General features: G+C 38.4%; 1 protein-coding gene across 1 annotated transcript in view; it reads right to left on the bottom strand.

Moving 5' to 3' along the window:
* Positions 1 to 16,756, bottom strand: part of ANXA5 (annexin A5) — a 309,430-nt gene that overhangs the window by 179,259 nt on the left and 113,415 nt on the right. The window contains exons 5-6 of the mRNA XM_044061534.1: positions 14,679 to 14,792; positions 7,282 to 7,372 (exon numbers count right to left, since the gene is read on the bottom strand). Coding sequence (XP_043917469.1) covers positions 7,282 to 7,372; positions 14,679 to 14,792 — 205 coding nt within the window. The remainder of the gene's footprint in view (positions 1 to 7,281; positions 7,373 to 14,678; positions 14,793 to 16,756) is intronic.

Genomic DNA, 16,756 nt, shown 5'->3' with positions numbered 1-16,756 from the left:
TAGAATCCCCAACCACCCATATTAACCTGCATGCATTTACACAAATCATATCCACCCCTACCAGGATAGGTAAACCCAACCAAAAAGAAAGTATACTTGACTGGGTACTCAAACAGTCACCCCCAAGTGTACACCTCTGGTACTCTCCTTAATGGCCTAAGTGATCACCTTCTCACATATGTAATTAAGCACAAAACCATCAATTCCCAATTACCCTTACTCAGAAAGGTTAGAAATAATAAAAACTTTGACCCTACCAAATTCCAACAAGAACTCAACTCATGTAATTGGTCTATTCTAAAACACCTCCCCTTAGAGGAAGCAGTAGCATACTTTAACAACAAATTCCTTGAGAGCCTTGATTTGCATGCACCTGTTCGTTCAAAGAGAACCAACGCAAAAACTGCACCATGGCTTTCTATAGAGTATAAACTCAAAATTACCCTTAGAAACAAAGCATGGGCTTTATGGCGTTCTTATAAAGACCCTCAAGATCACATTAAGTACAGGCAATCCAGGAACAAAACCAAAAAATCAACTTTACAAGACAAAAAACAATACTACTGTAATTTACAGACAGTAAACCAAAATAACCCTCAGAAGTTTTGGGCAGGTTTAAATAATCTACTACATCCTGGACAAACTTCAACCCCAATCCCTGCTACTACTATCGATAAAACCCCTGAAGATGTTTGATAGTTTTAACCAATTCTTTACTGAGACTGAAAGTAGCACCCCTAGAAAACTACTTGCATTCAGCTTCCAACCAGTCGCCACTTCACTTATCCGTACCTTGATCAAAATATTAAAACCCACTACACTTTCTGCTGATCAACTCCCTGCAGAGTACCTACAAAAATCAGCTGATGCTATTGCTTACCCCATCTCAATACTAATCAATAGAACCATAGTAGAAGCTAAAATTCCCACCATCTGGAAAATATCCTATGTAATCCCATTTCACAAAGGAGGCAGCTCTACTGAATTCTCCAATTATAGGCCAATAGCTATACTCTCTCCACTTGCAAAGATTATGGAAAATGTATTCATAGACTACTCATGCACCACCTAATCCAAAATCACCTTATGGCAGACACTCAGCATGGCTTCCGTCCTCATCACAGCACTACTTCAGCCCTCCTAGCCTTTACTAACACCATAAACCATAATCGCAACAATCATTATATATCCACAGCCCTCTTTTTGGATCTTTCCAAGGCATTCGATATGGTTGATCAACTTTTAATCCACACCCTGCAAACATTCTTTCTAGATACTGGAGCCCTCCAATGGTTTCAATCCTACCTGAATGTTTGACAGCAGGCTGTCCTCTGGCAGAACAACCTCTCTAACCTTCTACCCAACACCCTCGGAGTACCACAAGGCTCTATACTAGGGCCCTTGCTGTTCTCCATCTTCATTAACGACCTTTATACTGTCATCCCAAAAGTCAGCTGTATCCAATATGGACTCTACTCTCTGATTTGCTCAGCCACATCTCCAGTAGAGTTATGGTCAGCTACCCAGACCAGCTTTAATACAATAGAAAACTGGCTTTCTGAACATAGTCTGATCCTAAATCCCAATAAAACTAAAATGCTGTTATTTTCACCAACACGTAGGTCTACCACTTTCACCTTTACCATAAAATCAAATGGTGGCACAATAATCAACTCTGACCCATCTACAAAACTATTAGGTGTCATCATAGACAATAATCTAAAATTTGACCTACATGTTAACCAAACTATCAAAACCATCAATAAAAAACTAGTCACTTTACAGAATAAAAGCCTTCCTAACCCCTCCAGCTAAAATTGCCATAGCTCGCTCTCACCTTCTTTCAACCCATCTGTATGCATCCCCTCTACTCTCGAATTTGAACAAGACTGTCCTTAAACTCTCAATTTGCTACAACCACATTGCCAGGTTTGCCACTGGGCTGCCTTTTATTACACATCATTGCATCAATCTAAATCAGCTTGGTTGGCTTGAACTACCCAGCCTAATCCAGTATAACCAACTGATTATGGCCTATAAAATCCTCTATAATCCGGACAATACTCCTGCACTTAAAATATTATTATCAACCCCTATAACAATCCTAGACCGCTTCGATCCTCTAACAAACTACTAATTCAGATTAGCAAAATTAATAACACAGCCGGTGATTCTCTCTTTGCAAACTCTAAGTAGATCCTGGAACTCTCTTCCAGCTGATATTACCTTACTTTCCACCTTAGGTCAATTTAAAACTAGACTCAAACAACATTTGTCACTTAACTGGCTATGTCATTGTATCAAGCCTGGCTAACTCTCTAAAATGTGTAAAAATCTGTTAACCAGTTTACTGTGTAATTTCATTTAATCCTGACTTGTGCTCAGGATTAACTGTAACCTGTGGAACTTGTTTAACTTGCTTACTTATGTAATCTCTGTAAATAGTCTGTTTGTAATATGTAATGCTGGTATTATGTAATGCTGTATCTGCTTACCCTTGGAGCTTTTCTCCCCAGGCCTCCACTGAAAATGGACATGCATCCAGTCGGACTATCCCGGTCAACAAATGTAAAGTAAAAAAATAAATATAGCCAAATACACTTAGAAGTTCTTGGCACTCTTTTTGGGTGTTTAATAGTGCTAATCTCACAGAGCAGGATCCTAAATGATAACCCTGTATCCCAACCATCCAAGAGTAGCCTTAAAAAGGATCAAACATAGGACTTGTTTCACCTGCAGTGATAAATTTATGCCATAGGCTAGGAATACATGGAGTTACAATGTTAGAGCAGTTGTACCCAGACAGCTACCAGGAACCCCAGCACCCATTTCTCTGTGAAAAAAAACAGATTCAAGACCTCAACTCATTTTTAGACACATCTCCCACCCTTCATGCACCATAGGATGTACAAATTATGCTATCCTGCATGTGAAAGCAGGGTTAAATGCCAGGTAATGCAAAACATGCAGCTTTAAGTTATCCGTTTCTGTGCGGACCTCTTCCTATGAGATAGTGGTATAGGTCCAAAGCTACTCATCATGTGGTGCCCATTGTCTACTTGCTGCCATTTCTCTCTCATTCCACTATTGGCATTCCTTTATAATTTGTGCCATCCACTCCCAGTTGCAGCATCGGAAGTTTTTGGATTACATACTCTGCTAGGCTGACAATTCCTGATCCGTGTACTTCTTTCACAAACTTCACAATATCCATGCTTCCTTCTTTTTAACCCAGGTTGCTGGTTTATTTACCTTGTCTCAGACTATAAAATTGATGTCACTATACATTTGTGGTACTTTTTAATGCCCAGAAATTTTATTTAGCATCATGGTGTCAAACCACACAGGGATGCTATTAGAAGTTAAAATTAAAAGGGTGCGATGTTAGGATAAAATTTAGTGTGAACGCATACAGAAACCATATAACCATTTACATATTTAGAATTAAAGTGAAGAATTGTTAGGAAAAAACTGAGATGCAGAAGTAACTATCACATTACTGCATATTCTGCTAAACTGGTTAGCAATTGCACAATTTTTTTTTTTAAATAGTTAAACAGATGTTTAAGAAGGTTTAATGCCAAAGATTTTCCTAGACATTGTCCATAGGTCTTCTGAAGAGAAATTCTCTTTACATTTTTAGAATTGCTAATTTTGCTAGCACTTTGTTACCAAAGCATGATTGGCTGGGCTGATGAAAAACTGTGCCCCAGAATCTAGCTACAGAAATTTGTGAGCATCATTCCAGATGGCCAGAATAATTTTATGAGTAGGGTACAGAGAATCTATCAGGACAGACATCAGTCAACTTGGTGCAGTTTTGTGAAAGGTAGCTCCACTTTTGTAAGAAAGGTTTTTGATAAGCTAGTATTAAAAGATATACAGCCACAAAATAGTTTGGCATGTACTAGACTAGATAGATTTTCTTTAGGTATAAAAGTTGTGCAGTGTCAGTCTATACATTGACAAAATTATACTTGTACTGCATTCTTTATGGTTGATTGATCTAATCCGACTGTTGGGGTATTCCAAGAAAATGGAGATGAAGGTTTTGTGGGTGACTTTATCCCTACCATATTAGTGCTTTAACAAATTTTGCTTTGTTATAGCTTCCTTAGAATTATGAAAATGCTTAAAACTATACAGACTTGGACATTTAAGTTTGGGACCCTTTACGTTGCCTCTACCTTTGGCATCACCACCACCCCAAATGCAGAGAGCCAAGAAAAGTGCAATTCCCACTGCAGTAATTACAAGTAGCTCCAGCTAGTTACAACTACTGTCCCACAGCACTTTGAAATAAAGCGGCTAGCAGGTATATACAAGATAACCACTTGCAGAACAGTTTCATAGCCACGCACTTTGATAAACTGCAGGAAAAAAAAAAAAAGCACTACACATAATAGCTCACTGTGACAGTTTCACACAATGGCTTTAAACAACCACAATCACTGTAGTCAAAATGGTAACCATTTGAAGGGTGGGTCCCACAATAGCAAGCCTTGTAAGGTGGAGATTAAATGGCTGAAATTCAGCGATTTACCAAGGCAGATTTCTATTTCTCAAATATTCCCTTTTCTTAGTGGTATGCTGACCTCAAAGAAAATTCTGATGTGTTTGGGGCTTGACCCCTACATCAGGGGTGCAGGGGACTTGCCTCCTTGCAAAAAACGTTTAAAAATGAGAAGAGCCATGTCTAATATTCACACTTCTAAATTTGTCCATAGGAAGTTTGCTTAAATGCTTTCAAAAGGAGGATATTGAATTCTTAGGACTAATCCACACCTCTTCACAAGCACCAATCATGCCCCTTCAACAGCCTGTGCCCAATAGGATATGAGCACAGCATTCACATTTTCTAGATTACCAACTGACTGACGCAACTCATTCCATACTATTGAGGTGTGATGCTTCATGGGCCGTGAGTGACTCATCGAAGTACACCCGATTTAGTTACATCTTGCTAGCTTATGCATCCTACAGGACTTGCAGGAGTGCAGCAATTAAAGTTCCTAGTTTCTGCCATTTGTTTGCTGTAACCCACAAAGTACAGGGTATATATTAGCAAAAGATGTCCCTGTAAGCTACTTGTATGTTACTCAAGAACTAACAAATGATGAAATTTTACCACCAATAGATAGGTTTGTATTTTAACCCACAGGCTGTTCACAACAATGCAACCCACTCAGTATAAACAAACTTTTCAGAAGAAAATGCAAAGAGAGTGTTTTAAATAAAGTAACGTTTGTATAGACCATTTCAAAGTGGCATACTAAAAGTTAGGAGTTAAAGTGTTCTTAAAAGCCTAGCACTATGGAATCAATAATTTGCTTAATCTACATGTACATACAGAGAACCATGTGATAAACTTTCTGATTATACCTTGTAATTCAGTGCATTTCTTATAGCCACCATCCAGGTCAGTTAATGTTCACTATAACCTTTGAGTTAGCAGTGGTAATAGAACACAAACCGTTAAAACAGATACTATTTAATTCAGGTCATTATAGGTAGTTCACTTCTTGCCTGCCTGCAAATGAATATTGAGAAGATACAAAAAAATCCCTGTCTCAGAAGTCTGGAAAAAAAATATGACAAGAAACAGATTTCAAAATCCATATAGATAAGCACCTGCCATAACTCCAAGAAGCAGACAGGTATGTGGCAAAAAAAAAACAGCATCTCCTTCAGAATGCATACTGTATTCACAGTCCTTTGCACCCACAATGCATACTGTATTCACAGTCCTTTGCACCCACCCCTCCTCAAAGTAGCAAACACCTTTTCAATATCACAACTAAAGGTTTATCTTTCCAATAACATCCATCAAAATCACAAGACCCCTTTCAGCTCCTCAAAGTGATACTTTCTGGTCAGGTTTAGCACACTGGAAGCTGCAGACTGCTGAATTCTATCAACTAGAAATGCAGTGCTCCAATGCTACATTAGTTTATGGGTGGGAGGCCTACTTTCGGTATTTCATGCCTATTGCTGACTAAAGCATAACATGCAGAATTTAGTGAGATGTGTTTCACTGACTTGTGCAGAATGAAAATATTTCTGCAGTTTTTGAAAACGCTTCCTGTACCAATATACTATGCTTTACAGCTACTAATAACCAATTGTTTGACAGTTCGGATGAAGACCAAGTCAACATTCAGACCACATTGCTTACAGAGCAATGGCTATAGGGTTTTATACAGACATCTGTACACAACTGCTTCAGTGATACCTTGGTACATAGAGGAGCAGCATTAATATCTCCCTCGTGCGCAGTTCTGTATGCTTCAATGAAAAAATAAGCATTAGTCATAATCATTTTATATACACAATGCCCTTCCGTATGCATTTCACAATGGCTTATTTTACAGACTTCTGTAGGAGGGGACTACTTTTTCAAACTGGTATTTAAAACCATGTCCGTTTCCAGAGATGAGCATGATCTCCTTGCCTTTTCCATACCAGATACATTTGGTATATTTTAACATCTGTGAATCTAGTGTATAACAAAGCTTCTGCATTAATGGCTTGCACCCGTCAGATTATTTGCGGTCTTAAACATGTATACCAAAAAGTGTCACCTATGTTTTTTGTGCTTTGTATCTTATATAAAAATGACGTTAATAACTTGTACAAAAACACGCTTTTTTTAGCCATATGCACTTATCTCAGGATTCTATTCTTTTCATCAGGAGTCACAGGCAAACCAATAGATTTCAGCTTCCAATTTATTTCAGTTTGCAGCAAATCTTTCCATTTAGGAGATGGTAACAAAGGATAGCTTAAGGCCAAAGTCAAGATTATAGATCAAAAGTGGCATTTCAGAATGAGGAGAAACAAACAGCATCCTTGACATTTCAAGGACAGACGGTCTCTGGGGGCAGAGTTCAATGGGCAGAGTACATGGGTCAGGTAGCTATTTTCTGCCTTCTTAATTTCACAACATTTATACTATTAATACAACACCTGCCAAGTGAATTTTGCTGTGCATGCTTTAGATTTGTTTAAAATATATACCATAAGGCTTTTTGAACAACATGGGGGTAAAACCACACACACACACACACACACACACACACACACACACACACACACACACACACACACACACACACACACACACACACACACACACTTACTTCCCTCCCCCAATTATACCACTACTTTCAAGTACTTTACATGTCAGCTAGCTTACACAGTTGGCCTTATAGTAGCCTCTCTGGCATTAAAATCCTAACAGCATTATGGTTTACAAATCCACTGTTAAATATTACTGCTTACCTTTCTTATAAGTCTTTTTGATGTTCTCAATCTCATCCTTAGTTCTAGAGGCAAGGATTTCAATCAAAACATTTTCAGAGGTCCCCGCTCCCTAGTTAGAGAAAGTAATACAAAATTTGAAAATCAAAACAGGTGGTACTCTAGATACAAGAGGGAAAATAATAATCAGATTTCAGATGACCAGAAAAAGTATGAATCATTTTATTAATCACTTCAGATTGCAAGCTTTGTGAAAACATGTCTTATTTACAGCAATCTCGACCTAGGAGATTAATGCTGGCTCAGCTAGGAAGCAAAGAGGAGCATATAGTCTTCAATTAAACAGCACATCTGCAAATACTACAGCCATACCCAGTTAGTTAAAGGGTCTGAACACATTTAATGATTTATTACTACATATATCCAGCAGTCTCATTATAAAGATCATGCCAAGTCTAAATTGATGAGAGGACAGTCGCTACTGTACCCAAAACATGCCATCTGAGGACTATTCACATATGGAATGCTTGTGGGACTGAAGCGCAGTTACAGAACACAAGATGGACAGCCAATAGCCCCAGCAATACTGCTGCAAAATATGTTCAAACATCACTTTAAGATGCTCCAAGGGTCTTACTATTCATAATACATCTAGTCAACCCCCTCTCACTTTCTCATGTGAACAACATTTTAAGCTGGATCTGCACTGTTAGTGGCTTCTCACTGTCCACAAGTCCTAAATGGTTGTAGAATACCTTTCTTTGACCTTTTATTAGCCATTTTAAAACAGTAAGACTAAGGCAGACATTTAATGTTCAATATATATAAAAAAAATATTGAAATGCATTTTTTCACTGATGTTACCTGAAGAAATTAACTCACTACCAAACATTGTTCTTTTGCACTTCACTGTTTAGCTTAGACAATTACTGTTCTACTTCAAACACTAAAAAAAAGTGGCAAGCATTTCCTTCTGCTGAATACCGACTAATGCTTCTTTCATGACTTTATTCAACTTTTCACACCACAGGAACAAGTACAAACATGACTTTTACAGTGACTACCAAATAAGTTCCTCTATTTTCTATACATCTAGCTATTTCATGTTAGTTGTACCCATGCTAGAAAAAAAATTACCCAGATAGATGGGCTTCTTATGTTGGTCATCCTGCAATAATAGAGTTATTCATGGCTGCTGTGATTATGGAACTGCTGATTGGTCACAACAAGCTTTGTCTAGTTCCAAGCAAATTTTATTTTTGCTTAATGAAACAATGCATATTCTACATGCAAGATTGTATGGCTGTGGACATATTTGACATGCTTCATAAATGCACACCCAAGGACAAACTACTTTGTAACTGATGCAAATTAACTTAGTAGCGAGCAATGTGATGATGAGCTTTGCAGGGATGCAAGATATACAATGAGTGACCTTCTTCAGGAGGTGCTGCTAGCAACAAGTCAGGAAATGGGAAAGAATTACAGAAATTGGCAAGTACTGCTATCAGCAGTTCATTCTACAAGTGGAACATGTTACACATTTATCCATATTTGTTAACTGGGGAAGAGAACTAATCCACATGAACTCTTCCCAGGAACATCACCAGTCGCAATTGGCCAAGTGAGGGAACCAAATCCTGGAGCACAGGAAGCAGCTCATTAACCGCTCGCACCCTTCGGAGCTCCGAGAAGTACATCTATATGCTATAGATAGTTTATCATCAATATCAGCTACACAGGACATTCTGACAGCTGGTTTAGGCATCCATTAAAAAAGACAGCTTTAAAAATAGAGAGAGAGAAAGAAAAGGACCACCGAAATCAAATAGTAGCATAAGGCAAGTAGGATAACACAGGGGGATGGGAAAGTGGCAGGTATATAGGACTGATTTACAAGGTCAGGAGCCCAAGATTTGAACAGGGAGCAATTCATAGCATGAAAGAGACAGAAGACTGCACTAGTTTGAAAGGAGACCCTCCAAATGAAAACTGCTACAATGACAAATGTTACCACAGCCTACTTACTACTGAAGATTTCATTTCCAAAAATGAAGACAGTTTAGATGAAGGGCACTCCCATTACAGATTATGAAGGATATTGTTCATTTGGATAATTGATGCAGCCATAAAAATTGTATATCAATTCCCAAGTAAATTTTAGTGCCAGATACAGCTGTACCTCCCCCCTTGACTTAATTGTTAATCCTGGATTAGGACCTGCAAATTTAATGCAAAACAGAGCTGGGTTATGGTGATATCATACAGTCTGCTCCCGCTACAAGTGAAAGCATTATACAGTACAAGTTTAGTTTCAGGATAAGCACTGTATGAAATCTTATTTTGTATTATGTGAGAGTTCTAACACTATAAAAGGTATTTATAAGATGACCTAATGAAACTATATGCAGTATTACCACTCAGCAATAGTGCAGTATTACCACTCAGCAATAGTGCAGTATTACCACTCAGCAATAGTGCAGTATTACCACTCAGCAATAGTGCAGTATTACCACTCAGCAATAGTGCAGTATTACCACTCAGCAATAGCTACAGAAGGCAATAAGAGTTTAGCATCAACTCATTAATACAGAATTACTCTACATACAACTAGAGTGCTTAAAGAGGGTAATTATCTGCATCAAATTTCTCACAAATGTGAAAATAAATGTAATGTTATTAAAATGAGATTGAATGCTTTCTTAAACAATCCAGCTATGGCAGTAAAATAAATCAGTTTTATGATGTTAGCCAGAGAACAAGGGAAACCAATTACCTAAATAAAAGCACAGTGCAATTTCTCCAACTGTGTCCCAAAATAGTTATGGGATATCATAAAAAAAATAAACTGTACACATGAAGAAAATGAAAGTGCAGTGGTGATAATGGACGCAGAGAAGGCAATAGTGTTGTGCCATAAAGAAAATTAACTGAAAATACTGTGGAAACGAATAATAGTTATGTAGGTCTATATTCTTAGTCATGTAACTGAAGGATAATGACCAGTGAGCTTATTTTAGTTCTGATCGAGTGACTCAATGAATTGATGACTGTACGATATGTTGGTAATGTAGCTTGACAGAATGTGGTATGAGAATTACCCACTTGAATAATGTGCTAGGTATACCAATCACTTCCCATCTTGTAAGCTGAGAATTAAAATACAGGCCAGGAAACAGAGTGCAGTCTTATTGAGATGATATCGGACAGAATACAGAGAAAGTAACTCACTAAGGAGAGTGGAGTGAATGGGGAGTGGGCCTAGAAAAGCCTTTGTAGCATTATACTGTTTGTAGACAATGCGCGCCATGCTTACCTGGACACTGACAGGGGGTTCTGAGAATAATGGATGAAGAATCTGCCGAAAACATAATGAGGAATTTGGCAGATTAGCAACAAGACATTTTACAGTCAAATTTATTAGCACAAGTGAGGCAGGCCAGAGGAGGATACTAAAATATGCTTAGTAAGTTGCATTAGTAAGTTGCATCTATTGATTCTGGTAGCTATGGGGTTCAACTAATTTGTAAAACCAAGTGAGAAGCAGCAAATAAAACTGTGATGGGTGAATTAATCACTTCAAGTTGTAGTGAGTGACATGAGGATTTTGAGAGTGATTCTAATGCACAACTTACTACATTACAAAAACAAAACTAGCAATATGAATGCAGAAAGCATTATCCAGTCATACATCAGCCAATACACAAGATTTTTCTTGCAGAAAAAAGTAATTTGTGCAATGAGACACAAATACAATGCTTGGATTCAGCAAGACAATGAGCAAATGTGCTGAATGGAATACATATCTGGGATGGGATAGAGAAACCATAGGAGAGACTAAGGAAGAAAATGTAGGATGGATGGAGAAGTCCTTTAAGTGGGGACAAGAGATGACTGGTCGATTACCATGGTACACTAACTGCAGGAATAAATCACCAGATGCCAGAAAAAAAATTAAGCCAAGTTAGTAGTCCAGTAGAGGAAGAAAAGCAGGACCAGACACACAGTATAATATAAAACTGGAAAATGCCCATCTCCATGTGTTGAGACTGCATGAAACAAAAGACAGTGAAAACATGGAAGAAGCTAGTCTAGTGCAGATAATGAAATTTTCAACCAGCAATACAAGTAATATGTGAGAGAGCAGGGTATTCCAGTCCATGCAGTCCTTACCAACAGAGAGGGTGACAGCAGATATGGTTGTTTTAAAAGCCAGGCACCGTTGTAGCTCCTTTTTTTTTTTATCTCCGAAAAATTACTACAAATAACAAATACAGTACCAAGTGGGGAAGAAACTGAATTCAGTCCATGGCTCTGTCAGTGTTAAGTGTTTAAGCCAACATAACCACAAATTAAAGGAAATGGGGGCTATCTTAAGTAAGACTCACTCTGGTTGTTTAACCAGTTCTTACATTAACTAAGAGACTTCTTTTGACTCCATCTGACTACTGTGCGACTTACAGCAAGTCACTTAACCAGTCAGTACAGAGTCAGTCCTGAAGAGAGATCCAAAGAAAGAGATGCTTAAGAAAAGCTATAGACAAAACACTTTCAGATTTACGGGAGAAAGTAAGAGGAGGTTACAGGAAATTATTTTATTGGAGAGCACAACATTGGGACATACAAATCCATTCTTTAACTCTGCCCAGTAGCAGCGAGTTATGCATCCAGAGTTATGCATCCATGCAAGAATAAGATTACCACCATGAAAAGGTAGAGCCAGTACAGATGGGGAAAGATAGAAAAACAGTAAAATAAAATTTAAGGGTGAAGCTACCAGGTCCAGGATTAATGTCTTAACATGTTAAGATTTGGTAGCCTCTAGCACCAATGTGGGTCCTTATGACTAGAGGATGCTCATGTTCACTTCTCTTCCTTGTATAAATCTGGGCCTAGATAGGCCTAATAAAAGCATGCATGTAATATACTCACAAGGTCTACAGCCTTAGAGTTGACATTAGAAGAATTTTAAAGTTAAATGTACTGGCAAGACTCAGCATGATCACACACTCAGAATGGAAGAGAATGGAAATAGAATAGAGGTAACTTAAAAGCGAGTACACAGAGCTCTAATAGTGTTTCATATGTTCAAATTTGTGTCAGTGGTTTGGGGAATATGAATGTTACAAAGAAAAGAGATCAGTAAGATAACCAGGCTGGTGCCCAGCAAAAATTAGCAAAGCAAGCTTTGTGGGGAAGTTGCAAATGAGATCTAGAGAGTAAAGTTACAAACTTCAGATGAAGTCAAGTTGTAAAGTGTGAAGACAGACATCAGCAACTCTGAAATTCAGCTGTGTAAGGCCAAGACCATACTTAAAAATACTATATGTAGTTCTGGACTCCTCAAGAGTATTAAAAGTAGAGGTACCCACACGTGTAGTGGCACGTTGGCTTTGATCGAATTCTCTCTCTACGGCAATTACCTGAAGATACGATATTGCCTTTGCAACATTTGATAGGGGAGAAGCTGAACAGCAGCAGAAGAAAATAAATGAACAAAAGTGACTGGCTCCTGGGTAAAGATACTCAGTCTCGTACACAAAATGCAAAAACCAGTGGGGGGGGGGGGGGGGACACTTGTTTTATATGTATGTGTCTGTGCCTTTAAATATGTTTTGTATTAAGTGGATTTGGTTGATTGGCTGTTTTTCATATAAAATTAGGCACCTGTGTTTCATAAGAAGCGACTGAGGTCATGAAAGCACTTACTACATGAATATTTTGGCCAATAAAGTTTATTTTAGCTGTGGTGGTCCTGAACCATTTTTTTTTTAATTTAATTGAGGAAGTGGCAGAATAAAGGGGGCCATGCCAATATAGACTTCATAGGAAATATAGTGTTTGACCCTGTAATTACACAGCCTGTGGTGAACAGCAGGCCATTACAGGGTTACAAAATTGTTTGGGGAGAAGTGTTGAAGGGTACCATATTGTTTAACACTAAAAAGAAAACCTCCCACACAGGGGGATTTGTGTGAACCAAGTGGCACCCTGTGGAGAAATGTATGAGACAACAGGATGCATGAAGAGAAGTTATGGCCAACAGCATGACAAAAAGACAGCTGTACTCTTATTCTAAAGGAGGACCAAGGCTTGCTTTGGTGGGTTAGGAAATAACCCCACCACCATTTGTTATTTCTATGCATTTTGAATCCAGTTACAGGCTTGTGATATCCTCTTCAAAATGTCTTAATCCAGCCACCAAATTAAATGCACTATATTTGTATCAGGTGGATTTGTGCCCTTACATTATGAGCAGAAGCATCCCATCTGTTAGTGAAAATTTTTTAGGAAACAATGCTTACCAGTGAACATACCCTTGCACCAGACACACACGACACTCCCAACTTCCCCCACATAAAAAAATGCAAAACAGCAAGACCTGCTGCAACATCCACATCCCCTCAACTCAAATTCTCAGGTGGTTCAGTCTCAAAAGATTGGAAAGTTCTTCCTGTACTGCAGAGGTTTATCAACCCAAGAGTTTGAAGTGCACCACAACAACACACTGAGAACTGAAGCTGTAAGTACATAAGAAACTACACTCTCCCTGACAATGTAATTGTGCAGGATTAAATGACTATGCAAATAATCTAACAAGTAATAAAAATGTTAGAAAAAAAAAAGTGTGAAAAAATAAAAGTGTGTATGTATAAAATTCTCCTTTACATAACGATTATGTTATCAATGGTGTATTGAGGTGGAGATCAGCAGCACTTCTGACAGGCATGGTATAATTCACATATTTTGCACACATTTTATTACTTGCTTTGAGAGACTTGCATATTTAATGTACAATTATATGGTTATATTTTAAAGGAATTTAGTAGGTTTTTAATTTCGCAAGTTGGTCAGCTGATCTGTTACTATATGGCCAAATCACATGGCAGTGTAAGTGAAGTCATCCTAAATCAATGAACTTTAGTCTGTGTGTGGTTAATCTTTTGACACGATACAGCTGGAGGTAGAGGCTACTCCTTTAGAAAGCTTTATTCTGTCTTATCTAGCAACAGAAACTAACAGTTCTGTATGAATACAAAATCCAATTTACTTTTATTATTACTACTATTGTTTTTGCTACAGCCTCACAAAATGTTTTTATTTCTTTAATATCACAGTTAAAATGCTGTGTACTGGTGAATTTGCAGGAAAGCAGCAGGTTTCCAAGTTACTGATCTGGATCCTTTAGCATGTCTCATGCACTTCTACAATGGGGCAGTTAACAAGGCTATAAAAGGACCTAAGGATTGGAGAGAAATGCCTCCTTAGCCTCATGAAAGCATTTCAATGCAAATTAAATGCTTACCTCTGGAGATCAACACAGAACAGCTGTCTCAATAGCATTCAGTATGTGGCTCAATATGTAGCTGGATACACAATGACTTGAGGAGATAAGACATCCAAGTAAAACAGATTACCTTAATGGCATTCCTTAGTTCATGAGCATCATAGCACACAGGAGTCTTCATCAGTGCAACCATGAGGTTCTCAAGTTTTCCAGTTAGCTCAGATTTTAAGTCATCTACGAGATCCTGTGTCAGAAGGAAAATTCAGAATACAGGTTAAATGGACCTCGATCAGAGAGAAAATTACACAAAAATAATTCATTGCTCAGTAAAGGAATATGGCGAATTATATTTCTTGGTCAGCTGTGTTATTACTTTGAATAATTATATATGACAGCTTATTTTTAAATCACCACAAAGCTATTAAAAATAGGGACAACCAGCTTTGTTGCATCATCCAAAGTCTGCAGGTGTGCTTAACTGCTGGCTTTTGTACACTTGTTAGACAGATACTGCTGCTTAGAAAAACAAAACCATGCTGGGGAACATGTTCCAACAGGGTTTTAAAGTAGATAAAATGCCCATCAGTTTGTGGAATCATAACTTGACATGAAGGAACCAACAGAAATGGCTACCAGTGGCAGGTATTTTCCCCAAACACCCACCTTGTCATATTCATACTCAAGAGGTCTATTTTTTTCCTATGTCACTGAGTCAGCCCACTGCTCTTTAGGATCCCATGCTTAAATGCTCTCACTAAAAGAAATGGCAGATTCATGCATGCAGATCACAAAAATGGCCAGTGCACATTTACACCATTCTAGTTACCAAGCAAATCAAAGACCAAAAACTTAATCCTCTGCTTATAGTATAGTGCCCCTCCACCCCATGTCATATCATTGCAGTGGAGATTACATTCATATGACATCACCACACTTCATAGGCAAGTACTAGGCTAACTACCATTTTAAGCCTAGCCAATATCCTGAGGTTAGAATCAAACCCTGTACCTTGGGGCTACAAGTTGAAGATAAACCATTTTGCCAAACCGACCCCAAGTTTACTTCTGAAGAGCATCAGATAAATCAAAACACATTTTGCAAGGTTACACAGGATATTACATCGTTGAACCTAGTTGAATACTGATTGAAGAGCACGAGACTCAAACCTGCAAATGTAATGTATATCCAAACTCTAACCTACCTTGGCTTGCAAGTCACTGACTGTTGGATGACCAGCACTACAGTAAACCATCTTCATTCAAGCATGCTTCTCAAACACCTCCATTTGTATGTTTTGTCACCTGATCTACAGCTATGTTTATAAAAGAGACAGGACTTCACTATTTGTAACAAGAAATGTTGGTTGTCTTTTGTCTTTTTCCCGGTAAGGGGTCGCCACAGCGGAACTCCGGTCCGCTAATGATTGGCAGTAGATTTTTACGAAACGCCGAGGTGCCAGCTCGACGCCCAACCTTCAACGAAGGCACACCCATTTACGCACGCATGTCTTTCGAATGCTACCCAACCACAGGGAGGACATGCAAACTTCCACACTGAAGGCACTCCCAAGCCCAGCCGAGAATCGAACGGGAGAACCTCTTGCTGTGAGGTAACAACGCTACCACCGTACCACCGCGGCATACTGCAACAAGAAATGTTATGAAAGAAAAATAAACCTTACAGTCAGGCTACAGCTGATGTCTAAATTAACAAGCAATGAACCAGGAGCTGAAGTATACGCATCTGGATTTCTTACATCACTTACTGTGGAGATGTGATAGATCAGTCATAACCAAAGTACCAGGCATTAATTTTTGCTTTGCAAAATATGGGAATACATTTATCTGGATATAGTGTTTGCCTTTTCGCAATTACCAAGTTTCCAAAGGGAGTCTACCTTTACTATGCCTTGCAAAGCCTTCCCTTCTATAACTCTAAAAGGGTTTTGTATAATATTACGGTCCCAGACAGAGGGAGAGAAATGAATGGCCCTATTTCAACTAAAGAATACATAAATAAACCAGGTACCAAGTGATTTGGGTTACTGCAGTTTTACAGCCTCACAAAACAAAGGCCCACATATTACTACTGCAAGACATACAAAGCAGGTACACACACACCACAACACACAAAAGGCAGCAAGAACAGAATTAACACAAAGCCTTCCCAGCATGACTTATCCTTCCTCTGCTGAAAGGAAACTAGAAC

This window comes from Protopterus annectens, chromosome 2.part0 (genome assembly GCF_019279795.1).
Source record: "Protopterus annectens isolate FY-2018-M chromosome 2.part0, PAN1.0, whole genome shotgun sequence".
Classification (NCBI taxonomy): Eukaryota; Metazoa; Chordata; order Ceratodontiformes; family Protopteridae; genus Protopterus; species Protopterus annectens.
The sequence above is the reverse complement of the archived record's forward strand: the minus strand, read 5'-3'. Positions and strand labels throughout refer to the sequence as shown.